General features: G+C 35.3%; 1 protein-coding gene across 2 annotated transcripts in view; it reads right to left on the reverse strand.

Moving 5' to 3' along the window:
- SUPT3H (SPT3 homolog, SAGA and STAGA complex component) overlaps window positions 1-15,261 on the reverse strand; it is a gene marked incomplete at its 3' end in the record, with an annotated part of 501,076 nt that extends 485,815 nt beyond the window's left edge. For both annotated transcript variants that reach the window (XM_081296142.1, XM_081296141.1), the window contains exons 1-2: window positions 15,107-15,261; window positions 1,619-1,719 (exon numbers count right to left, since the gene is read on the reverse strand). In XM_081296142.1, the coding sequence (XP_081152268.1) occupies window positions 1,619-1,719 (101 nt within the window). In that variant the 5' untranslated portion in view covers window positions 15,107-15,261. The remainder of the gene's footprint in view (window positions 1-1,618; window positions 1,720-15,106) is intronic.
- Between the last annotated feature and the right edge of the window lie 10,806 nt (window positions 15,262-26,067).

The following is a 26,067-nucleotide window of genomic DNA, read 5'->3' on the forward strand; positions in this document are numbered from 1 at the left end:
AAAAGAGTCTTAATACTTTTAAACATAATTAACATAAGATGGTTAACAAAAAGCCATTAAACTATAATGAAAAAACTTAAAAGTAATCCACAAAAGATTATATAATTACAATAAAATATTCCACAATTTAAAAAATAATCTCACAATATACACTGATGTTTAATTTATTTCCATATTATCTATTAATAAGTGTTATCAATTTTTTAAAAAATACATTATTTGCATTAAAAAATAATGTTTATTACTTTCTAAATAAATGTATAATTTTTTAAATTTCTGTTTTGTTTTTGTTTGGGGGTTTGTTTGGGGGGGGTTGTTGTTGTTTGGTACTGGGGACTAAACACAGAGGCACTTAATCAGATGTGGTTCTGATTTTTTATTTAGAGGCAAGGTCTAAGTTGCTTAGGTCCTTGCTAAGTTGCTGAGGCTGATCTCAAACTTGCAATCCTCCTCTCTCAGCCTCCCAAGTCACTGAGAGTACTGGCAGGTGCCACAGTGCCCAGCTCTTTCTGTTTTAAATACAAAGAACTAAATACTTACAAATATAACCCAGATAAATGTTTAGGGTCTTTGATTAAAAACAAGAGATCCCCAGACCAGAAAAATCTGAGAAATTATGACCTAAATATTTTCAGTGTTGTTTTAAGTATGTTCAACAAGCAACCACAAGATAAATATATTTAAATTTATTTCACCTTTGAACAATAACCATCACACAGTGAAATTAGTCCACCATGAAGCCTATCAATACCCACAGGAGGAAGATACTTAAACCTTCAACTTACATATTCTTTTAAACTTCCTGGTAAATCATCAGAAAAGAATAACTGTAATGTTGCCCCAGTCTTGTGCAGATAATAATTTTAAGAGTTTGGAAATTTCCACATTAAAGCTTTAAAAATATAAAGTTAGTCAATTAACCAATAATATATAAAACATATAATATAAAGTTAGTCTCTTGAAACAATAAAAAAGAAAAACCAGTATGTGCCAATAGAGTTTTCTAATAAATGCAACACAAATCAAAATACATAGTCTCATTCAATGCTCAAAGCCAAAAATCAACCTAAATAGAGCCGTAGGAAAGAAATATAAATGAATGTGCAATTTCTCAAAGACTGAATAAATATGTTTATAAATGTTTCAAATTTTCCTCAACATTCTTAAATAGTGATTTCAAATATCAAAACTAAAAACTAATTTAAGCTAGGTTCACAAAGTTATGACATTTGAAAGAAACTAAGAACTTTGAAAACATTTGACTATCCAAATATATACTCAGTCTCAAAATTTTTTAAATCTAAAACTAATGTGGCAATAAACAATCCATAACAGATTAAGGCAGATAATAATTACAAAAAAATGTGTTTACATGATATTATCTTTAAAAAGATGCACCAACATTCATTTTTCAAATACAGTACTCCCTTATAGCATTTTTTTTATCCAATTTTGCCTCTTGTGCAGCACATGGCTCTTTAAAATGTTAAGAGATTTTTTTCACTATTACTTGCTTAAACACACATTACTTACAAGTTACATTTTATAAACTTTATTTCTATTGTCTTTCTTCAACAAATAAATTTTAAATAGTAATAGCATGCAAAGACATACTTACATCATACTCTGCAATTCTGCTGCAAAGCTTATAGCCTTTCCTGTACTTCTTGCACTACCTGAAGTGGCAGCAGACATTGGGCTAGCTGCAGTATTATTCATCTAAATAAAAAGGAGAAATAAAGCTTACAAAATTTATAAATGCATGAGAAAAAACTGAAGCAATTATAAATTCCATTCAAAAATATCCACAATATTATATTTCTGATCATTTGTTTTGCATAAGTCCTATTTGCTTATACTTAATATTCTTTACTCAAATGAAATAGTATGGATGAAAAAGCTTCTTAGTCAAGTAAGATAAACAATTACTTGAGTGATAAACATTTCAGTACCTATTCTCTATAAAATGTAACAAAAGTATTCATTAAAATATTTTAATAGAGCTCAGTGGTTTTCAAAATGTGTTCCAGGAAATGCTGAGATTCATTAGTAATTCTTCAGAACTCCCAGTGGCCCCTGAACACAATTTCTTCCAGACCACCAGAAAACTGATTTTTCTACTGATTTTTATATATGGGGATTCCAAGTAAGAATTCATTTAAATAAAGAGTTCTACAATTATAAAATACCAAATTAGAAAGCTAAAGCATAATCTAATCTCTACTTGAACCAAAGTCTAAAATACAAATAAAGTCAACAGATCAGAAAAGCATTGTGAAATTTTATAATCTTATGAGTAAATAACTCATTTAATCTAAAATGTGATTTTTTTCCCCATAAAATTAAGCAAATGCATAATGAGAAAACTAGATTCCAATCCTAATGTATATTATTTTAATTAATGAATGTAGCATTTGGGCTAGGGCTGTAGCTCAGTGGCAGAGCACTTGCCTAGCATGCTTGAGGCACTGGTTTGATCCTCAGGGCCACATAAACAAATAAAATAAAGGCATTCTGTCTATCTACAACTATAATTTTTTTTTAAAATGAATGTAACATTAAATAAGAATTAGTAAAAAAAAATAGCATTTCAAAAGTCATGAGGGGCTGGGGTTATGGCTCAGCGGTAGAGTACTCGAGTGCAAGGCACTGGTTTCAATCCTCAGCACCACATTAAAAAAAAAAAAAAAAGGTCATGAAAGTAGGTAAAAGTTCAACTACTATACAATTGAGTTTAATATCATTTCATATAAAGTTGATGTAAACTTTGCAATATTGTAATTTTCTTTAAAATAAAAACAGACTCTAAGGGACAAAAAAAAAAAAAATCAGAACATACCATAAAATAGCACCTAGAACTTTAAATGTTGTCTAAGAGGGCAAGTTCTGGAATTGTTACCAGACAAAAGACTCACTCATTCAGGAGACAAGGCAGTGGTAGAGAAAGACCTTCTTATGGATTAACTAAATGAGCTGAAGATGGCAACTTAAAGGATCATCTTGCCCAGGGGGTTGGTTTAGGGTCAGTTTAAATAGAAGATGGGGAAACACCAGACCGATAAGCACCTTTTCACAGGTGGGGGTTTTTTTTCAATTTTTTTTAGACATTCATTGACCTTTATTTTATTCATTTATTTATATGCAGTGCTGAGAATGGAACCCAGTGCCTCACATATGCTAGGCTAATAATGCTCTATCACTGAGGTGCAATCCCAGCCCCACAAGTGGAGGTTTGTGGAACGAATAGCTTACACATCTGAAGATGCTTTTCAGTTCTGCAAATCTCAAGAAAACAGTTCAAGCTAAACTTGTCACTGATTTAGCTTGCCCAAGTGTAGTTCCTGAGTTGTTATAGAATGGCAAGAGTGGGTAGTACCCTGAGGCTCTCTTGAGCTGATCAAATTCGATATAATGAAAGAAAACATATTTCACCTAAAGGGTAAGTGAAGTTAAATAGGATGTATGGAAGAAATCCAGTCAATGTCTGGCCTCAAAGGCAGACTGCCTAAGTTTGATTTGCCAGCTCTGCTACCTTGCCACAAGTGTGGACAAGTGACTTAATTTCTCTGTGCTTCAATTCTGAAGAGGCAACAGGACAAAGAGCTAAGACAAGCAGCACACTGACCTTTCTGGCCTCATCTGAGGGCCCAGACAAAACCACTAGGCACAGAACAAGGGCCAAAGAAAGAGAAGAAAAATATTCCACTCAAACTAAACTTAAAGTCCAGAATTCCACAATATATGATGAATCTAATGCAAGAAAGAATATCACTTTTTTAAGCCTAATTTTTTTTCTAATTTGTCATAAAGACTTTTTAAAAGAATATGATATCAGAAAATATCTAAGAGGTCAAGTTCTGGAGTTATTACCAGACAACTTACAGGAAAAGAAACATTACCTGTTGAAACCTGGGCCAAAAAAAAAAAAAAAAAGACATCACCAGTCCAGAATTGGGCAAAAATAGGTAGGAAACTAAGGACTTCCACGAACAGTCCAAAAGAAATAAGACAATGTGGGGAAAAAAAAAAAAGGCCTGCATTTCTCAAGGACCTCAGAATATGTTCCCCTGTTGTCCCAACACAAAGCTGACAGTGACATCTAGTAAAAAACATTAAACTCAACATTACATATTAACTCCAGTCTCCAAAACAGTTATGATTTAAGTTGACTCATACCACATTTGATATATATGCTATTCTGTAGAATTATCCTATGACCAAAACTTCACTGAGACATTGCTGGACCAATCTGCCCCTTTTACATTTAAAATCAAGTCACCCTGCTTCAACCCTCTGTGAAGAGGAGATATTTCATAAAGTAAACTGATATTAAGACCACAGCTCTGAGCTGGGGATGTGGCTCAATGATAGAGTGCTTGCCTAACATGCAAGGAAGCCCCAGCACCACAAAACACACACACAGCTTTCTTCAGTTGTCTCCCTACTGTGAATGTTTCACATCAAGGGTATTTATTGGTAAGAGGTAAAGGATCCCAGTCCTAGTTTATAATAACCATGATCATCCTTTTACAGTCAAGTTATTTAATTTTTAAATCAAACAGGTGAATAACATTTCTCTTGACATGATGAACTGATAGCTCATTAGACTTTTTAAAATAATTATTTCCCATATCCATATATTCTGTTTGATGATTTAGATAATTAACTTCTTTAGACATTAACTTCTTTACACATCAAAGTCCTATCATTTCAATGCTTTATTTCCTTTCTTCCAGACATTAAAAAAGTCTGTTAAAAGCAGAAGCACTCAAGTCAATTTTCTCTAATAAATACAGTTAACATGGAACTGAAAACCTACTGTAATCTTCTCAATGGGTTAATGTCCTGCAGTTGTTTCAGCTTTCAATTGAAATGCAGCTGTTTGCCATATTTTACAAAATGAATTCAGATGTGCAGATTGGGATCAAGATTATTTCAACATGCCACAGCTTAAATGTGAACCCAAGAAGAAGTTCATTTCTGATTAATACTATGTAAACCTGATCACTGACCAATAGCCAATACTATGTCACACCTGTAAAATCCCATTTCAAAGGAAAAAAAACAGCATTTTTTAATTTACAGCAATGGAATTTAGGATATACTTCTTTCCACAGAAAATACCGCCGCCACCCCCCAAAAAAAATTGTTACTTGTTGTAAACACAAAAAAATGAATCAAACAAAATGCAAGGAACATGACACTGGGTTTCCATTTAGAGATCATATTTTGAAGAGCTACCATGAGAAACATCTTTAAGCTTAGAAGACATCAAAGAGTTAAGAATCTCATTATTACTAGTTTCTGCACCCTCAAAGCAAAAGCAAAATCTAGACTGTGAAATCTAGCAATCAATCCATTAATTAGTGGAATTTATCAGATAATAAAAATGGAATTTTTCATTTCCTCAGTTACATCACTGCTAAGAAAAATTAATTCAAACCTATACACTAATTTTGTAAACCCATACAGTCTCAATTCTAATCATCCAGTCTGAAAATCTCACATAATAAAATAAACTTTCACAACTGGAATATTTTCATAAAACCCCAAAGGTAGGAAACAATTATGGTTACAGCAACACTATTATACACGGCACATCAATTCTGTTGTTTTTTTTTTTTAAACTCAAGTTATAGCATAATCTAAATTTCTACAAATGTGAAAAATAATACCAAATGGTCAATTACTGAGAATGAAATTTTTAAAAATGTACAAAGTATCACAAAACTTCCATATCTAGTATTCAGGATAACAAAATGCTGATTCGTATGTATTAATATATGCATTGGACTGGAGATATAGCTCAGTTGGTAGAGTGCTTGCCTTGCATGCACAAGCCCTGGGTTCAATCCGCAGCACCACAAAAACACACATACACACACACACAAACCACTTCAAGGGGCTTTTGGAAGGATTTTTAAAGCCTGTGTTTTAAATGTGTCTAAAATCAGTTCCATCTGCCCCCCACCCCATCAGGTTCCATTCTACAGCAGTCAAATTAAATATTTGGTGTCTCCCAAACCATCCCATGTTCTTTTGAAACCTTATCCCTATGGTTCTTCTGCTCATGACATCTTCTGAAACAATGCCTCTCTACCTGTGGAAATCTGGTGGTCTAGAAGAGATTGACATACTCTGGTTTCTCTTCAGATCGTATAAATCTTTCACCTTTTAGAAGAGATTGACATAAGCTCAGTATCTCTAAGAAAACTTCTCAGATACACAAATATAATGCACTCTACTTTCTCTAATATTTAATTATTTCAGTTTTATAATCATATTAACTTAATATTATTTTAGTTTAATACCCTCTTCTACTGACAAAAGATAGCATCTCCCAATTCATAGACATAAAAAACCATCATTTAGTAATTCCCTCACTCTCCTCATCCAAGGCACTATATCCTTCCTCCCTCTCATCCTCCTCTTAGAATAAAGGCACAGGCAGCCTTTCTTTAAAGCCAACATCATCTGTGCTTTGGATGATAATTCATAACTACTTATTGGACACCTACTACAGACCTAAAACTGTTCCATGAGCTAAGGATATAGCAGTCACTAAACCAAAAAGAAAAACATTATAATGCAGGGAATAAGCACAAAAACAAATAAAATTTGAGGAAGCAGCAAATGCTATGATAATAAATTAAACAAGTTGATTTCAACCAGGAGGTGACATTTAATATAAGATCTAAATGAAGTCTCTGAGGCAATGCTCAAAAAATTCCACGCAAAAAGAATAGCAAACTACCAAAATATTAGGGCCAATGAGTAAAGTGAAGTGAGCAAAGAGGATATGCAATTGAAAATAAGATCTGAGAATTACAAAGAGGTTACATTTTGGAAATCCTTATAGGCCACAGGAGGTTAAATTATACTTAAATGTAATGTGAAGCTACCAAAAAATTGTGAAAAGCAAAGTTACTTGAAATGTTTTACGTTCTAAAAGATAAATCTAGCTGCTATGAGAATATACTATAAAAAAGAAAGGTATAATCAAGAACACTCAGGAACTTATCAAAGTTGTGCAACAAGAGATAATAGGGGCTTTAATTAACAAATGGAGATGGCAATATATGATCAGATTTCTGGAATGCAGAATTTGGAAAGCACAGCTAACCTTCTAATGGATTAGACATGGGATATAAGAGAAGAGCAATTATGGATGATTCTGAGAGTTGGAACTCTAACAACTACTTAAATGGTAGTACCATTTACCAAAGGTTGGGGAGGAAAAATTAAGGAGTTAGTTCAGGCATATTAAATTTGAGGCAATTATCCAACATTCAAACAGAGGTGTTGTAATACAGAAAATCAGAAGTCATGGGGACAGAGCTTCTGTTGAGAAGGATTAATCAATATAGAATTTTGTATAAGGACCAACTAATCTCTCAAACTCTGTCAGAAAAATAATTTCTGTCTCACAGGGGTGTTATGAAGAAAACAGTGGACACTCAATAGGGACTCAAAACAGAAATTTAATTGAAAATAGTATCAAACATTTTGAAAACTATTGAAAGCCTACCCCTTCTAGAAGAAACAAATTGAGTACTTACAAATCTTAGCTACATGAGCAAGGGGTTTTGTTTTTTTTTTTTTTAACTTTGACAGGCACAGTAGACCTGTGACAGACTGATCAAAGACATAAGTTTTTTCAGACTTTTCTTTAGTCTCATATTAACCTGTTTCTATTCCATATGCTTTCACATCCAGTATTCTTATAGAAAAAAAAATTATTCTTTGCAAAAGTTATCCTAAAGTGCACTGCAAATGTGCCTACCAGATCATCCTAAAACACACCTAATATAAATCCTGACAAATGACACATAACAAACTTATTTTTCCAACATTAAAACACTGCTGTTTTTACAAACTGAGTGACTTTAATGGTTAACTTTTCAGATATGTAGGAAACTTGGGAATCAATTATCCTCCTAATAGTAAGAGGTTAAGTATATTTCACAAAGATGTTTAAAAAAAAAACAGGCCTCTTAAACATAAGAGTCTCTTATTTAGAAGTAATAAACTTTATGAGAATCTATTATTAGACAAACAATTCAAAAAAATCTGATGCAGTTAAAAACATAATTTAAGTGACTAAAAAGAACAAGGGACTTTTGGCATAGGTATTTAAAAAATAGATGAACTTCATATGTATTAGCTCACATTTTTTCATAGTCACCTACAAGGTAAGTATTTTCCCTCTAACACTAAGAACAAAAACACCAAACAAAGGTCACAATCTTTTAAAAATCAGTCTTTGTGTATTGGGGATATAGCTCTGTAGTAAAACAACTACTTAACACACATAGGCCTTGGGTTCCATCCCCAAATAACTCAAAAATAAAAATTAGGCTTTGATCCCAAATAACTGATAACCTAAAATATCCCACTCAAGTAGACAGTATTTTAATAAAAATTCACCAATCTCTCCCATTTTAGTACCTAGTTTTTTTCTTTTTAAAAGATGACTATCTCGGGCTGGGGATGTGGCTCAAGCAGTAGCGCACTCTCCTGGCATGCGTGCAGCTCGGGTTCAATCCTCAGCACCACATACAAACAAAGATGTTGTGTCTGCCGAAAACTAAAAGATAAATATTAAAAAAAAAATTCTCTCTCTCTCTCTCTCTCTCTCTCTCACTCTCTTTAAAAAAAATCATTAAAAAAAGATGCCTATCTCAGGATAAAGAGATGGAGGGGAAGAGAGGGGGGTATGAGGGTAGGAAAGATGGTGGAATGAGATGGATATCATTACCCTAAGTACATGTATGAAGACAAGAATGGTGTCTCTACTTGTGTACAACTAGAGACATGAAAAATTGTGCTGTATATGTGTAATATGAATTGAAATGTATTCTGCTGTCACACATAACAAATTAGAAGAAAAAAAAAGTTTTTTACCCCAACATGTTGGAAAAATATGTAAATATAAAATAATATATTTAAGAGACTTTTAAAAATGAGATGCCTTTTTCCTTTTAATACCCTAATAATTTGAAATTACTAAAGTGTTATGTACATAGCAGTCATGAACTTATGGTATGATTTAATTATCTTAGAGACTGGTGATTTTTAAATGTAAAGTTCAGTTAAAAGAAAATCTCAGAAACAGAAGGATAAATTTAACAGACAAAAACATAACTATACTAATTGGTAGGAACTGGACCAAAGACATATGAACAAGTTTCAGACTACAGTTTGAAAATCACTAATTTCATCCAAATCCCTCGTTTTTCAGGTGAGGAAACAGCAATCCAGAGGATTTTTTTTTTTTTTTTTAGTTACACATGACAGTAGAATGTATTTCAGCAGAATATCCATACATAAAGTATAACTTATTATATTAGGTTTCCACTCTTGTGGTCATACATAATATGGAGTTACCATGGTCATGTACACAAACACAAGGCTAGGAAAGTTATGACCTATTTATTCTACTGTCCTTCCTATTCCCCCTCCTCCTCCCCTCCCTCTGTTACCCCCATCCAGTCCAATCTATTTCTATTATTCCCCTCCCCAAACTCCCCTGTTTTGGGTTAGCATCCACAATCAGTGAGAACCTGAGGCCTGTGGTTTTGGGGATTGGCTTATTTCACTTAGCATGATATTCTCCAGTTCCACCAATTTACTGGCAAATACAATAATTTCATTCTTCTTTAAAGCTGAGTAGTATTCCATTGGGTATATACACTACATTTTCTTTATTCATTCATCTATTGAAGGACACCTAGGTTGGCTCCATAGTTTAGCTATTGTGAGTTGAGCTTCTATAAATATTGATGTGGCTGCATCACTGTATTATGCTGTTTTTAAGTCCTTTAGATACTGATAACCACTGAGTCAAACAGCGGTTCCAATCCAAGTTTTCTAAGGAATTTTCATACTGCTTTCCATGGTGGTTGCAACAATTTGCAGTCCCACCAACAATGTATGAGAGTACCTTTCCTCTCCACATCCTCACCAACATTTATTGTTACTTGTATGTTTTTTTAAGTTGTTGATGTACCTTTATTTTTTATTAATTTTTATGTGGTGCTGAGGATCGAACCCAGTGCCTCACACATGCTAGGCAAGCGCTCTGTCACTGAGCCACAACTCCTGCCCGTTACTTTTATTCTTGATGATTGCCATTCTGATTGAAGTTTCTTGAAGTGCCCAAGGACACACCACTATTTACAATACAAGTCAGGACTAAAACTAAGGTCCCGCTGACTTGTAGTCCAGAGTTCTTTCTACCATCCAACAAGAAACATAAAATTAAAAAAAAAAAAAAAAAAAAAAAAAAAGTTTATCACAACTCACAAGACTGCCACAATTTGTCATAGGAAATTTTGTTGTGAAATATCTGCCTAAATAGAACCACAATGCAGCAGTAAAGAGGAGGGTTATGGGGTTCAAACACAGGCTCTACCCATTACCATCTGACTTTGGGCAAGTCATGTCACCTCTCTGCCTCAATTCCCTCATGTCTAAAATAGTTGTTTAAGGACTAGGGTTGTGGCTCAGCAGTAGAGCACTCGCCTTGTACATATGGGGCCCTAGGTTCAATCCTCAGCACCACATAAAAATAAATAAATAAAATAAACATTTTGTGTCCAACTGCAACTAAAAAATAAATATATTTTTAAAAAAGAAGATATATGAATAAAGTTAAAATATATAGGATTCAGTCAGAAACAGCTACACCATTTAAAATAGCAAAGTACAAGTCAAGATAGTTTAAATAATTTACATTTGTTAATACTTTAGTTTATTATGCAAATATTAAAGAACTTATTTCTATATACTGTCCTCTGAATTCAATGAATACAGCACTTTTTCAGTAATGATCACATACCATATGCCAAATAACATGATTTTTAATGTTCATTATCTTTATTTAACCTTAAACATTCAATAACTATCAGCCAAATATTATCATGGCCAGTACTAGAGTGCAAAAACACCTGACAAGGGCTGGGGTTGTGGCTCAGCGGTAAAGTGCTCACCTAGCACAGGCGAGGCCCTGGGTTCGATCCTCAGCACCACATAAAAATAAATAAACAAAATAAAGGTATTGTGTACAACTAAATATATATATATATACTTAAACACACACACACACACACACACACACACACACACACACACCTGACAAACCCGTTCTAGAAAGAAAGAGCATCATTGGTATCATTAGATTAAACTTACATGCCTGGATAAATAAATACAGGGAAAGTATATTCAGCAAAATCCATGAAACACATCAAGTGCCCAAGAAAAAGGTTGGTTCTCTCTTAGCAATATTAGTAGAGTTGCTAATATTGTGTACAGAGTTGTAACCAGCTCAATGAAGCACCACTGCAGTGACTCAACAGTATTGTCTGGGAGGAAAAAAGTTTGCAGTAATAGTGCCATTTTATATACTACTTATGCTTTTACACAAAATATACAATTTTTACAGATTTAGAGTCAGTCTTTATGGCGAGGGGTACTAGGTTGACAAGATGAAATAAAATAAACATAAAAATGTCAATAAAATAAGACTACAATTTATAAATATGTGTGTGTGTGTGTGTGTGTGTGTGTGTGTGTGTGTGTATACCAGGAATTGAACCCAGGGGCACTTAACCACTGCACCACATCCCCAGTCCTTTTTAAATTTTATTTAGAGACAGGATCTCACTAAGTTGCTTAGGGCCTTCCTAAATTTCTGAGGCTGGCTTTGAACTTGGGATCCTCCTGCCTCAGCCTCTCAAGACACTGGGATTACACGTGTCACCACCCTCAGCTAAATATAAATCTTATAGGATGCTCACCAACAATCTTTTGGCGAGAATGGAAAGAAGTACTAATTTCATTTTACTGAAGAGGCAACTGAGGCTCAGAAAAGTGAAATACCTTAACTAAAGTGGCAAAGAGAATATGATAGAAAGGACAAAAGCTAGTTTTGTTTTGTTTTTTAATTCATTTTAAGTGTTCTTTTCATCAATCCACAGTGCATCTCAGAATATTAGTGTCTCTTCAAGATCAAACTTAAGGCTATAATTGCTAATATTTTTAAAGTTGCATCTCATTTATCTCTTATAAGTCAGGAAGTGGGTGCTATTACTATCTTCATTTTATAAATAAAAAAACTGAGGCTTTTTAGAAAAATTAAATAACTTGCCCCAAATCACATCATTATTAAGTAACTGAACAAAGACTCAAACTAGGCATGCCTGACTCAGTAAAATACTTTATCCACTACAGTACAAATTCAATTAATACAATAATGCATTTGTCTGAATTATTTCTCATTATTTATGTAAACAACTCTAAGCAAATTCTTTAACATTCTAACACACAGCAAGCAGATTTCAGATTTCACTATTCAACGTCACCATAAAACAAAACAGATGTTATTTCAATACAAATTCTCAATCTTCTGATTTGACTGAGAGAGACTTTCTTTGTAGTCCCCTACAACAACAGATCTCCCCACTCCAAGAATCAAAAATCAACCTACTTAAGATTTCTATCCAAAACAAAATCTTAAAATTACCAGTGCCTTAAATGGACAAGTAACTTGCTGGCCTTATTCCAAGTGTCTCATCTATTACTTAAAAACAAAAGCAGTAACTGTCACTGTTTTAGAAGTAGTAATATTTCTGAAATGGCAGTATGTTTAATTTCTCTAAAATTATATATTATGGATTTCAACATGCCTGAAAATATGGTGACCATATTATTATTTAGTTCCAAATGAGACATTTTTTTACTATTTTTTTTAGTTGTAGATAGACACAATACCTTTATTTTGTTTATTTTTATGAGGTGCCACGGATGAACCCAGTGCCTCATGCATGCTAGGCAGGAGCTCTACTACTGAACCACAACCCCGACCCCAAATGAGACATTTTTGATAATGGAAAAGGTTCTATTAATAACTATACTAGAACAAACATGGCTTCCCAGAAGCATTAAAGTATAGGGCCACCCTACATAAGAACCCATTTTGATTAGTATGTTATGAACTATTCTCTGCATATGACTTAATTCATGAGTTTTAAGTTATTGCTCCAGATCTACCAACTATCTTCAACCTTGAGAAAAAAGGCGTCATTGTACAGGCATCAGGCCAGAGTTAAGGTTGCTATCTGTAGTTTTTGTTTTGTTTTTTGGGGTTCTTTAAGTTTTATTTTCAGAGGTTGGGGGTAGCTCAGTGGTAGGTAGAACAATGCATGCTTAGCATTGGGGAGTCCCAGGTTCTATTCCAGCGCAACCAAAAAAAAAATTTGAATGTTTTATTTTTATATTTTATATGCTGAAAAACACATATTTCAAAGAATCTTTGAAAGATCTATCGACAAATTTCACGTATCTAAGTTTTGAACACCAATAATAAAACTACTTCTCAAATGTCCCAATTTGCAAATGATAATAGAAAATTTTCCATTTTAAAACTACTATAATTTATCAAACTGCTTTATTATACAAAAGGTTAAAAACACCAAAAAAAAATCTTTCAAATGGAAAAGGCTTTAAAGAAAGTAACCAAAATTATAAAAGTTGATGGAAACCCATGATCACAATATAGTATAACAATGATTCTAGTTAGCATTGTTAGGCCTCGCCAACTAAATCCTGCAGTAGTTTTACAAGCTAGGAGTCCAAAGAATCCTTTGCTTTAATTGTCAAAGATAAATATGTACTCACAGACCAATGATTTGAACTATAGTATTTGAGTTAAAAGCATTATTTGAATATATGTACGATGATACTTAAGAAAATACGATTTAAAACTCAACCAAAACAAAAATTAGAAGGGCTGTCAAAATTTTAGACCTTCACTATCACAAGCAGTATCCAGTAGTCATATACAGCTGTTTAAATTGGAATTAATTTATTAATAAATAAAATTAAAAATTAAGTTCCTCTAAAATAAATAAATAAATTTTTAAATGTAGAAAAAAATAATTTTAAATCTTAAAAAAAGAAAAAAAAGTTCCTCAGTGGCACTTTCCACACTTCAAGTGCTCAGTGTCAACTGGTGCCTAGTAGCTATCATAATGAGACCATAAAGATTAAATAACATTGCACAGTATTTCCGTTATGGCAGAAAGTTCTATTGGGCAGTGTGCCTTTAGACTTATAACACTTTGCTTGAATATCCTGAGACAAGAAACCTGCAACTGCACACAAAAAAGTGCATTCTGGTTTTGCAGAATACTATCAAATAATTGTTCCACAGCAGGTCAAACTCAGCCTATTTGGAACAATCCAGAAATTCCACCAGTTCCTTCTTCAAGTACATCTATCCAGAGGTCTTCTCCTCCCAGATAAATATATACTCAACTTCTTCAGAATAACCTAAAGTTTCTATCTCCCAAGATATGCTAATTTATTCACGTGTAGAATAATAGCACTGTGTCCAGGATGCTCTTTTAGGTACTATACCATAACTTCAGTCTCATTTGTCAGCCAAGTGTCCTGACATTTAACTGAGAAAATAAGAATCAGTCTTTCTGAACTATTGAAACATGGAGATGAAAAGCATCATAGCTGTCATACTGAGCAGTGCCAAACACTGTTCTAGAAACCTCACCATTTTAAACTAAGCTATTACAATCCCCATTTCACAGACCCCAAAACCGAGGCAAAGACAGGCTACATAATTTCCCCGGTGGTCACAGATGTGGGCTCATTCCATCTAGAACGGTAGAGCTTTTCCTTTCTGGGCGCTACACGAGGAGTAAAGCTCTCTGAAGTCTCCCTCCACCGGGCCATGCTGCGACCTCTTCCTCCAGAGCCCCGCTCCCCCAGCACTCCTTAAAACACCCGCGAGGGCGCCTCTTAGCATAGAGCCCAGCACCGCCGCGGCTCGGCGAGCCCCACGCCCACCGGCCAACGGGGAGGAGTCAGGAGTCAACCCCACAACCGCAGGGAACCCAGGCGCCGCGCTGGGCCGGCGCCGCACACAGCCGCCCGCTTGGCAGCCCTCGGACGGACACGCCAATTGCTCGCCGGCAGCCGGGGCCAGGGCGGGGCAGGCACGCGAGCGCGAAACGCCGGGCTCCTCGCGCGGCGCCCCTCGCGTCCCCTGACCTCTTCCCCGCTCCCTACCGCTCCCCACACCCCCTACAACCTCTGCTTTAAGGACACTTGTAGGCACGGCTGCGCGTCCCGCGTGGAGAATGTAGGGGTAGAGATGGCGCGGTTTCTGCTGCTGAGGCCTGGGACACGATTGAAAAGGGACGGAGTGGGGGACAGAGAGTGTAGAAAGGGAAAAGGTGACTGGGCTATGGGGGGGGCGGGGCAAGATGGCGGGAGCTCCACTCGGAGGGGCGGGGGTGGGCGAGACTGCGTTGGTAACGATATCGACGCCCCCACTCCTGGCGGCGCGGGCGCATGCGCACTGAGCCAGGTGACGCGCGGCCTCCGTCCTGAGCAAGCTACTTCCGCCAGGCTCCCGGGGGCGGGGCGCTGTGTGGCCAGAGAGCCCGACGTGTGCAATGCCAAGCCAAGCTATGGGCCTCGGGTCGCGAGTGGTTTGGAACTGAGATGGGAGCCAAAAGGTGTACGCTGTCGGGGCTTGAACGCCTTAGGAGTGGGCCTGGCGTGGGAGAGCCAGCGTTCCTGAAGGATTCCGTCACCTACATAAGGAGTTTTGTTTTCCACTCTAGAACCCAAAGGGGCCAACACAGTGCTGTCTTAAAGAATTGTGGGAATGGTGGGAACATGAGGTTAAGAGAATATTTCTGTAAAATGGGCCCACTGTGCTCATCCCCACATGTTTTCTTTTCTAAGAAGCAATTTACGTCTTGGTAGCAGGAATCAGGATTTGGAGAAGGGGTCTTCCCATTGCCCCAGCTTCTTGGAAGGCCCCAAAACTCAATAACAGTCTTCTCTCCCAATTTTTGGCTAGAGATGAAAATCTTTAAATAGTACAGTTATAAGACAATGATTTTGGCTGTTTTCACTCTTTGGAACATTTAGATTCTTATTTATATTTGTAATATTTTCAGCTGCTTAGGAAAGAAAACCGATTATCCATGCTCACATCCATTCCTACATGTCACATATTATGAAATATTTAATAGAAATTCAACTGTTAACCTTTACCAGGTCTTTGCAAGCATTACTGCTTCATTTATTTTCTTGCCTATAAATACTACGTTCTGAAATAATCCCTTTCTCCTATTTGCTTATGTTGTTTAAAATAGTGATTTATTTGGTTATTTCCTCTATGAATTGTAGTTGGATTATCCATGCATTTTGCGTTTGGTTCCTTTCAATCGCTCGAGAACTTTGATATTTGCCAAATCTTTAAAACTTGGGAAAAACAAATATTTTCAGGTTATGAAAGTTCAGAAAAATATGTAAATCCAGAATCAGTTCCTGCTAGGCAGTGCAGTACAATGGAAAGCAACAGAATTGTCCTAACTTCTTAAAAAGGAAGACTAATTTATATAAAATAGTTGAAAAGATGTTTAATACATTGCCAAGAAAATAGTCAAGAGAAAAATTATACTGAAAGAAATATAACTCCAAGCAGATTATCTTAATTAAAATTATGTTCAGTTAATATTGCTGTATGTAGTAACTGGTGCATGGGAGTTTTACCTGCATCATGGAAATCAGATTTGATTTAGCTTATCAGACTAGAATACATATCTTACTGTCAGGCTACTGATTTTTTACTCCCCTATGATCACATACAACTGGAGTTAATGAAAGTGGAACATGGAGAAAGAAAACTGAGCTAAGGCCTTGGTACAGAGAGCTTAAAAATTCATTCTTAGGACATTTTGAATTATACTGTTGGCAGAGATCATGGCTTTAAGTCTCTTGAATTACCTTAGTGCCTCTACTTCCTGTAATCTGTACAAATTTGGTTTTCAGAGTTTGATTTAGCCACAGTTTTGCTTGTAGTTTGAGACATTGTTGTCCACAGTGGTGCAAAATTACTTTCTATTATACTTGTATCAAATATCCTAAACTATCAACATTACTAGAATATCTTAATTATAACAAAACTCAAGCAATAAAACTGTTGCTGAAGTTAAGAGTTTGATGAGGAAACACATCAGGAGACCAAGTGGATTAATTCATCACACCACAAAAAATGTCCCTATACCTTGAACAAAGTCACTAAAGGAATATGAAACATTGTTAGCATAGATATTTACATTCCTCTGGAATGATAACCTTCATATAAGAGTCATCTATACGGAGAGAAAAGTCCACGTATCTAAGTAAAAAGGTCCTTTGGCTTCATAAAAATTATTGGATTAAGTAACAAAAGCTGCTGTCATTCTCTAAAGAACAGCACAAGCTGTGGCTGATTTGCAACCATCTCTGTAATAAAGTGGTTTCTTCACTTGTGGATACAATGGGGATGGTTTGCTTCAAGTGCCCTGCAAATTTTTACTCTCTTGTGAGTCAGGACTCATTTGTTAGGATGCCTATGGAAACTTTATTAATATTTATCAATTATTTTATCCATTGCTACATTTACCTTAGTTTCGTAATGCTGAAGTTGTCATGATGGAAGTAAACTGGTAGAATTGCACATTACTTCGAATTTTAAATAGCATTTGTTACTGTATTCATCTAATTTTCTAACATTGAGAACTATTTTTCAATTATAATCTCAAATCTTGTTTTATTTTTAGAGCGACCTTTTCTGACCAAAAAAAGCATACAGTTGTGTGGTACTTGGGCAAGTCTATAAGCCTCAGTTTTCATATCTGTAGAATGAGGTGATTGAACCAAATGAGCTAAAAACTTGCAGTCCTGAAATTCTATTTCCCCTTTAATATAGGAATGGCCAAAGATGGATCCTAAAGTTTTACAGAATAATGATAGCATTTATACTACCAAAAATTATGTGAATATGCAGAACTCTTGCTTTAGGCTGACCTGGATTTTCAACTGATGTTATTCATTTTAAAATAAAAACCAACATGAAAAAAATCAAATTTATTGACATATAGAGGTGGTGGGGATCACAAAATTATTCATGTGCAATTAAATTACTTCCTATACCTTCCAATTATATTCTCATATTTCAAAGCAGGAAGAGCAACACAATTTGAGAAAAGAAATGTTAAGAATTGCAGTGCTACTTGCCTAGCATGCACAAAGCCCTGAGTTCAATCCATAGCACTGGAGGGGAAAGAGAGAACTAAGGTAACTTATGGGACTATAATCATCATTAACCTCTTGTAGTTTTAACACTCTGGTATATTTTAAGATTAGCATTTGGCTTCTAAGAAAACAGTTTGTGTTTTTAAGAGTAAGAATGGGAAGGGAATCAGAATATCAGGATTTCAAAAAGCCCTTGAACTCTGTAGGCACATGGGAACTTAATTATTCCCATTCCCGTGGAATCCAATATCTAAGATTCTTATGGTAGAAACAAACAACTTTTACATTTCAACAAATATTTATTGTGGGTTTACCATGTTTCTGACATATTTTAGAAGCTGCAGATATAGCAGTGAATAAGAGACATGAATCCAGGCCATTACTGAACTCATTCCAGTAGGAGGAATTAGACAATAAAATAAATACCTGCGTTAGATAATATGTTATAAGACAGTGAGCCTTATGAGGGGGAAAAATTGTAAAACCAGTGATATGGAGTGAAATAAAGCACAAGTGAAATGGAAGAGTTGTAATTTTAAATTGGGCATGTGGGGTAGGCCTCACTGAGAAAGTGGTATTTAAATAAGTGTTTGGGAAAGTACAAATAACTGAAGAAAGTATTCCAGACAGCAAAGAACAACCTATATCATGTCCCTGAGGTAGGGACAATTCTGTAAAGTTGAAAGAATTGCCAGAAGGCCATTTAATCAGACAAAGATTGACCCAGGAAGAAAATTATAAGAGGTGAGAGGAGTACTAGGAAGTCATGGAGTAGAAGGTCTTATGTGCCTGGGCCTGGGAAGATTTTGGCAGAGGACTGACATCATGTGATTTAGGCTTTAAAATGCTTACTCTGATTGCTGAATTGAAAATAGTGTGTAGAGTGACAGAGGTCTTATTGCAGTATCCCAGGCCAAGAAAAAAAAAATTGATGGTATCTTGTCCTAGAGTTGTAAAGGCTTTGAGATAAATCTGGGTTCTGGATATATTTTGAAAATCTAAATGATTTGATGACATAATGGATTTGGGGTTCTAGAAAAATAGAAAAATCAAGGATGATCAAATGGTCTGAGAAAATGGAAAAATGAATTTGCCTATATTAGCAGAGATGGGTAAGTCTGGATGTGGACTATGTTGGGTTAATATAAGCAATCAAGAATTGAGTTTGTGGGGCTGGGGTTGTAGCTCGGTGGTAGAGAGAGCACTTGTGTAGCACCTGTGAGGTCCTAGGTTTGAACCTCAGTACCACATAAAATAAATAAAAGTTTAAAAAGAAAAAACAATTCAGTTTGGGGAATAAATGTACTAGTTAAGTACATTTGTGTAATCTTTAGTGTTTTTGCCATCACAGATAAGTTAAGAAAATGAAAGAACATTTAGATTTGTAACATTTAATAATTACTTAATTTCTAATCCTTTTTGTATAATAGAAGCTCATTTAGACCTGCCTAGTATATATCAAGGAATATTTTACTTTTCTTTTAAGAAAATGTGAGAAAAGCTAACTATCCTTTTTTTAAAATAAAAAAGAATTTTTAAAGGAAATGTTGGGGATCTATCAATACCTAAAAGCAAATTGAAGAACTCAGTTTACTCAGAGATAAATATATGAAAACTTCCAGTTCCTTAGAGTATTTTCAGTAAAGTTTTTAAATGTAAAACTGGATGTGTTTCAGTGAATTATTCAAATAACTGCCTTCCTTTTCTAGTACACATGGAAACAGGGCCAAAAATTAATTGGTGCCATGTGAAATAAACCACAGTGTGGCTAATACAACCTGCTATTCCTAATTCACACTCTGAATCTGGATGCAATAAACCTATTTTGACTAAGTAGTGCTTAGATCAGTTGTTAGTGTTCAGAGAACTATACCAACAAGTTTAACCAAGTTACTTTATTTTTTCCGATGCAGCTTATGCTATATTTTTCTCACTCCAGAATATATTTAAAACAATCTCATTAATTCAGTCGATATAGTATTAAAATATGGCCTTTGGTGTCACTTATTACCCATAGTAACCTGGACAAGTTATTCAACCTCTTTGAAAATAAGTGTCCTCCACTGTAAAATAAGGATAAGCATACATACCTACATGGTAGAGTTGTTAGGATTTAAATGGAATATTCCTAACAGATTGAAAGTGTTCTGTGATTTGTAGTTGTCATTGTTTTCTAGTTTTTAGTTATTTAAAATTTTTATGTTTATATTTTTAATGCATTTTATCAATATGACAACTTAATTCATTCTCTCTCTCTCTCTCTCTCTCTCTCTCTCTCTCTCTCTCTCTCTTTGTTTTTGTTTTGTTTTGGTTTGGTTTTTTGGGGTTTTTTTGTTTGTTTGTTTGTTTGTTTGTTTGTTTGTTTTTGGTACCAGGGATTGAACCAGGAGTGCTGAGCCACATCCCCAATCCCTTTTTTTTAATATATATTTTATTCAGAGACAGGGTCTCACTGAGTTGCTTAGGGCCTCGATAAATTGCTGAGGGTGGCTTTGAATTTGCAATCTTCCTGCCTCAGTCTCCTGAGCTGCTGGAATTATAGGCATGAACTACCATGCTTGGCAGATCTCCTGACTTTTAAGTTCTAGGTTAATATTGGCTTGATCCATCCCACCTATTTACAAGCCTAATGCCCAACACAAGATTTCTTTATGTATCTGGGGAATTAAAGTTTATCCTCTCAAATGTGGAAAGTATCTCTGTTCCTAGATTTTACATAAAAGCATTTTCACCAAACTCTGTATAGGGCACTAGATTTACTAAAGTTTTGAAGCATCACACACACAAAAGTAAATGTTTCTCTACAATGCCCTTCATTCTTCTTCCTACTGAATGTTTACTGCTCTTTTCTACTCACATATTCCTACTTATGTCTGATACTGTTATCTTTTTTTTTACATTCTAGCATTTCCAGTCTTTGATAACTTATTAGCAACCTAATATCTTATTAATGTATTTTTCTTTTTTATTTTTTAGTTATACATGGATACAATGTCTTTACTTTGTTTATTTTTATGTGGTGTGCCAGTGCCTCAAGCACTGGGTCACTGAGCCACAACCCCAACCCCTTTCTATATTTTTATTTAAAAAATTTTTTGGTACTAGGGATTAAACCAAGGAGCACTCAACCACTGAGCCACATCCCCAGCCCTTTTTATTTTTAATTTTGAGACAGGGTGTCACTAAGTTCCTTAGAACTGGCTAAGTTGCAGAAGCTTTGAACTCATGATCCTCCTGCCTCAGCCTCTGGAGTCACTGAGATTACAGGTTTGCATCATGCACTGGGATTTTACTAATATATTTTCTTTAACAATTCTGGAATAATTTCCTTCAAAATTATCAGCTGTAGTACAAATTATTTCAGCTCTCTATGTATAGATCATAACAGAGACACAGTTGGGGAGGTTATTTGAGGGCCCTACATGTTGACTAGAGCAGGAAAAGATGTCAAGAAAGGAAGCCCCTCCAAGTCTCAATGATTTCATCTATAAATACAAAATAATGAATTTCAAAGTCTTGTTATGAGGATTACATGAGGCTCACACATAGTAAGCACTTAATGTTGTTTTTCATTATTATTGGTATTACCATTAAGAAGATAACCCAAACTCTTATCTTGGGAAGTATGTCATGGCTTTTTTTTTTTTTTTTTTTTTTTTTTTAGAGAGAGTGAGAGAGGGGGGAGAGGGAGAGGGAGAGAGAGAGAGAGAGAGAGAGAGAGAGAGAGAGAGAGAGAATTTTTAATATTTATTTTTTAGTTCTCGGCGGACACAACATCTTTGTTGGTATGTGGTGCTGAGGATCGAACCCGGGCCGCACGCATGCCAGTCGAGCGCGCTACCGCTTGAGCCACATCCCCAGCCCATGTCATGGCTTTTCTATAGGGGCACAGCTAATTTTAAGCAGAGGGGGCAGCATTAGCAAAGTCACAGTGTGTTACAGGAAATTAATTGCAAGTTTTGTCCAGGGTGATGGGCTCACAGGGTATAAGAGGGAGAACTAAAAATTTGGCATGGACCAGATCAACAAAATATTTTGTGTTTTATTAAGGAATTTGGGATATATCTAATAAAAATGAGGAGCCTTGGATGATTTTTTAAAAATGCAATGACATGGTTAAATTTGCCTGTAAGAAAGTTGCAGTAATGTGCAAGAAAATTTAGAAGGATGAAAGATTCAAATGAGCTACTAATTCAGGAAAGAAATTATATGGACTAGAACTAAGTCAACAGAGTAGGAAAGAATAGAAGATGACAGAAGACTAAGGAAGTTGAATTTTATAGGACATAGTTATTTGTAAAATATAAAGATAGAAGATATCCAAAGAGGAAACTCAAGGATAATTCCAAGGTTTCCTGACTTACTGAGTAGATGGTAGTACCATTCATCAAAACAAGGAATATTACAAGAGGCAATTTTAGACATGTTGTGTTTAAGGTAACTACAAAACCCAAGGTGGCCATAACCAGTAACCAATTGAAATATTCAAAGTGGTGGGGATAGAAGCTAGAGCACAATCTGCAGTTTGGGAGAGTAGGTAAACATTTAGACTTAGGAACCACAGGCATACAGCATATATTATTCTACACGTGTCACTTAGATATGAAACAGCCCTGGTGCATCTAGCATGAAAACATTCTCATGAGGATCTACATGGGCATAACTGAAGCCAAGGGAGACCACGAAATGCCCAAAAGTGAATGTATAGAATAGTGAAGTGAGTTCAAAGACTGGGTCTGAAACACATTCAACAAGTGGGGCAGGCTGAGTCTATAAAGGACATTGAGAAGGTAGTAGTGTCTCCAAAGACCAGGAAAGCAGACATAATAAAATATTAATATATTAATAACACTAACATGAGAATTAGTATGAATTTGTTTGGGCCAGTTCAAGCTGACCTTTGGTAAAACTGCTTGAGTAGAAGGATAGGAATAAAATCTGGGCTATAATAACTTCAAAGGGGGAGAGTAGATAAGGAAGTAGAACAATCAATTGCCTTATTATTTCCAAGAATTGATCTGTGAAAGAGAAAATATTCAGGACCAAGGAAAAGATTTTCAGGATCAAGATTTGAGCTTGTTTGGAGGCTTTGGGGAAGATGGTAGAGAGGGAAGTTTGAACTCTCAATATAGAAGAGAGCAAATGACAGAATCACTAGGAAGCCAGGATGGAATTAAACCTGGAAGACAAAGGAACCTTTTGGCTAAGAATCCAAGATTTAGGATGAGCCCTAAAATGGAAAAAAGAGACTGGAAGAAAAAGAATTGATGAAGCAATTCATAGTTGATGACACCAATTTTTCCTAATAGAGGAGAGAAATTGTATTTTACTGAAAAAGTAAGGATGACAGGGTCAACCCCAAATGAGGTGATAAAAGTTGGTTGAACCACTCAGGGGGAATGGGAGAGAGAGAACCAGAGACTCATTAAATTGCAGCTAACCCAGGTATAGAGCAGTGGTTCTCAAAGTAAGTTTCTGCATCTGCTTCTTGTTAGAAATGAACATTTGGGTCCTGCCCAGCACCCACAGAATCAGAAACTGTGAGGGTGGAGCTCAGCAATCTGCCTTAACAAGCTCTCCAGGTAATTTTGAAATACACTGATTTTGAGAACCCCTTGCACTAGGGCTTCTGTAGAATTTGTGACTTCCCCATCTATCAGGCACTGATAAAGCACAAACTATGATATTCTACCACATCCTAATCATTTTTTAGTAATGTTTTCCATGTTACAAGAAAACATATTTACTTGAAACAATATCCTTATGGATGTTTAAAATCCTACTGGTTTCTCTCTGGAAATGGGTGTTATACAAGATTTTTAAAAACAGAACAAAGAGATCCCTTTATTCCAAGTTTTACAAAGCAAATACTGAAAAAAAAAAAATCTTGCCTCCCTCTCTGCTCAATTTTTACATTTATAATAGAGAATAATGAAATTGTTGTTCACTGCATCAGAAATATTCAATGACTCACCCTCTAATAGCAGTTCTCAAATTATGCTCCAGCACTGGTGTCATCTCATTCTAACTAAATAATGATGATCCGTTCTCAATTCATGGGGGAAAATGTTTATGAATTAAATTTTCTCAATTTTAAGTTATTCTCCCATAAATTTTTCTTAAACTTTTGGCCCTTGCTACTGGTTATCTTGCAGCAAGTATTAACAGATGACAAAATAAGTGAACAAAAAGTAAATGAATATCAATGAAACATGAAATTAGTCAGACTGAGTTCAGTAGTTTCTTTTTAATTGAACACATGATCATGACTATAATTTTTATTTTCATATCAATAATAAAGTCATTTTATACTCGCATTGTTCCAACAATGTTGCCATTGCTCAAGTATTTGGAACCTAATTTGGAACTACTTTCATGGTCTGGGGAATGTTCTTGAATGTCCTAAACAATGGACAATTCAACACATTCATGATATAAAAAGATCTTAAAGATTTATTTTACAGCCAAGTATACACATGGGTGATCAGGCTGATTTAACCAGGTGTACCTTGCTTAAAGAAATATGACGCACAGGCACAGTGGTGCAAGCCTGTCATCCCAGTGGCTCCAGAGGCTGAGACAGGAGGATTGCAAGTTCCAGGCCAGCCTCAGCAAAAGCAAAGCACTAAACAACTCAGGGAAACCCTGTCTCTAAATAAAATATAAAGTAGGGCTGGGGTTGTGGCTCAGTGCTCAAGTACCCCTGAGTTCAAACCCTGGAAAATATATATATATATATGAGACACATGTAGGAATCTATACAGTAACAATGAAATATTTCCAAATTATGTACAGATAAGACTAATCTGTGTAATCTCTGGGCTGGGAATATAGCTCAATTGGTAGAGTGCTCACCTCACATGCACATTGCCCTGGGTTCAATCCCTAGCACCACACACACACACACAAAAAGAAGACAACTAATCTCTGAAAGTTAATTTGTACAATCAGTAATTAATAGATTACAGTAGGAATATAGATCCAAGCCAGAAAACCTTTATTATGATTAAAATATTATGGAAATAAGAGAAATTAGTCATGAAACAGAAAAAACACAATTAGAATGTATTATGTAGTACATGCTAATATGGTGGAGGTTAAATAAGAAAATATATTGGTCAGGCTATCAGAGTGCTAATATCATTTTAAAATTCAAATTAGTAACAAACTCCCCTCAATCTGATTCTCTGTCAACAAAGAAAGCATTAGATTTTTTGGCTTCCGTGAATAATATGATGGTTTCCATGAACAATATCTTCCTTGTAAATAATATGATAATCAGACCAATAGTAAGTTACATTACACCTCACAGTTGTATTTTCTAATTGTCAATCAGTAACTCGGCATTTTTATTTGTATGCTATATCTCTTATAAGTTAAAGTGAGTTACTTGGAACAGTGATATGTTTGTTGCCTAAGGCAGGCAGACTCCTCAACCTGAATATCACTCTTGAGATGTATTCAGGAACACTTCTCTGTTGTCAGCTTTTCACTATAACAAAATACCAGAGATAGTTAACTTAGAGAAAGAAAAAGCTTATTTTGGTTCACAGTTTTGTAGCTTCCAGTCTAAGATTGGGTGGACTCACTGCTTTGGCCCTCTGTTGGGCATACCAGATGGTAATGGTCAGGGAGTATATGGTGGAGCAAACTGTTTACCAAAAGAGAGGAAGAAAAAGGAGCCAGGATTTTATAATTCCCTTCAAGGACATGCCCCCAGTGACCAAAAGACCTCCCATAAGGTCCCCCCTTCTTACAGTACACAGTATCTCCCAATACCACCACCCTAGGAACCAAACCTTTAGCACATGGATCTTGGGAAAATGTTTATCCAAATCACAGCTCCTGCCTTTCTTTTAAACAACTAAGGACACATAAATTATCATGTGCTTATTCACTTCACAAAAGAACTGTTTGATTTATAAAAACATTTTAAAGCATGGGGAACTTAAAAGA

This window comes from Spermophilus citellus (genome assembly GCF_964194105.1).
Source record: "Spermophilus citellus genome assembly, chromosome: 5".
Lineage (NCBI taxonomy): Eukaryota > Metazoa > Chordata > Mammalia > Rodentia > Sciuridae > Spermophilus > Spermophilus citellus.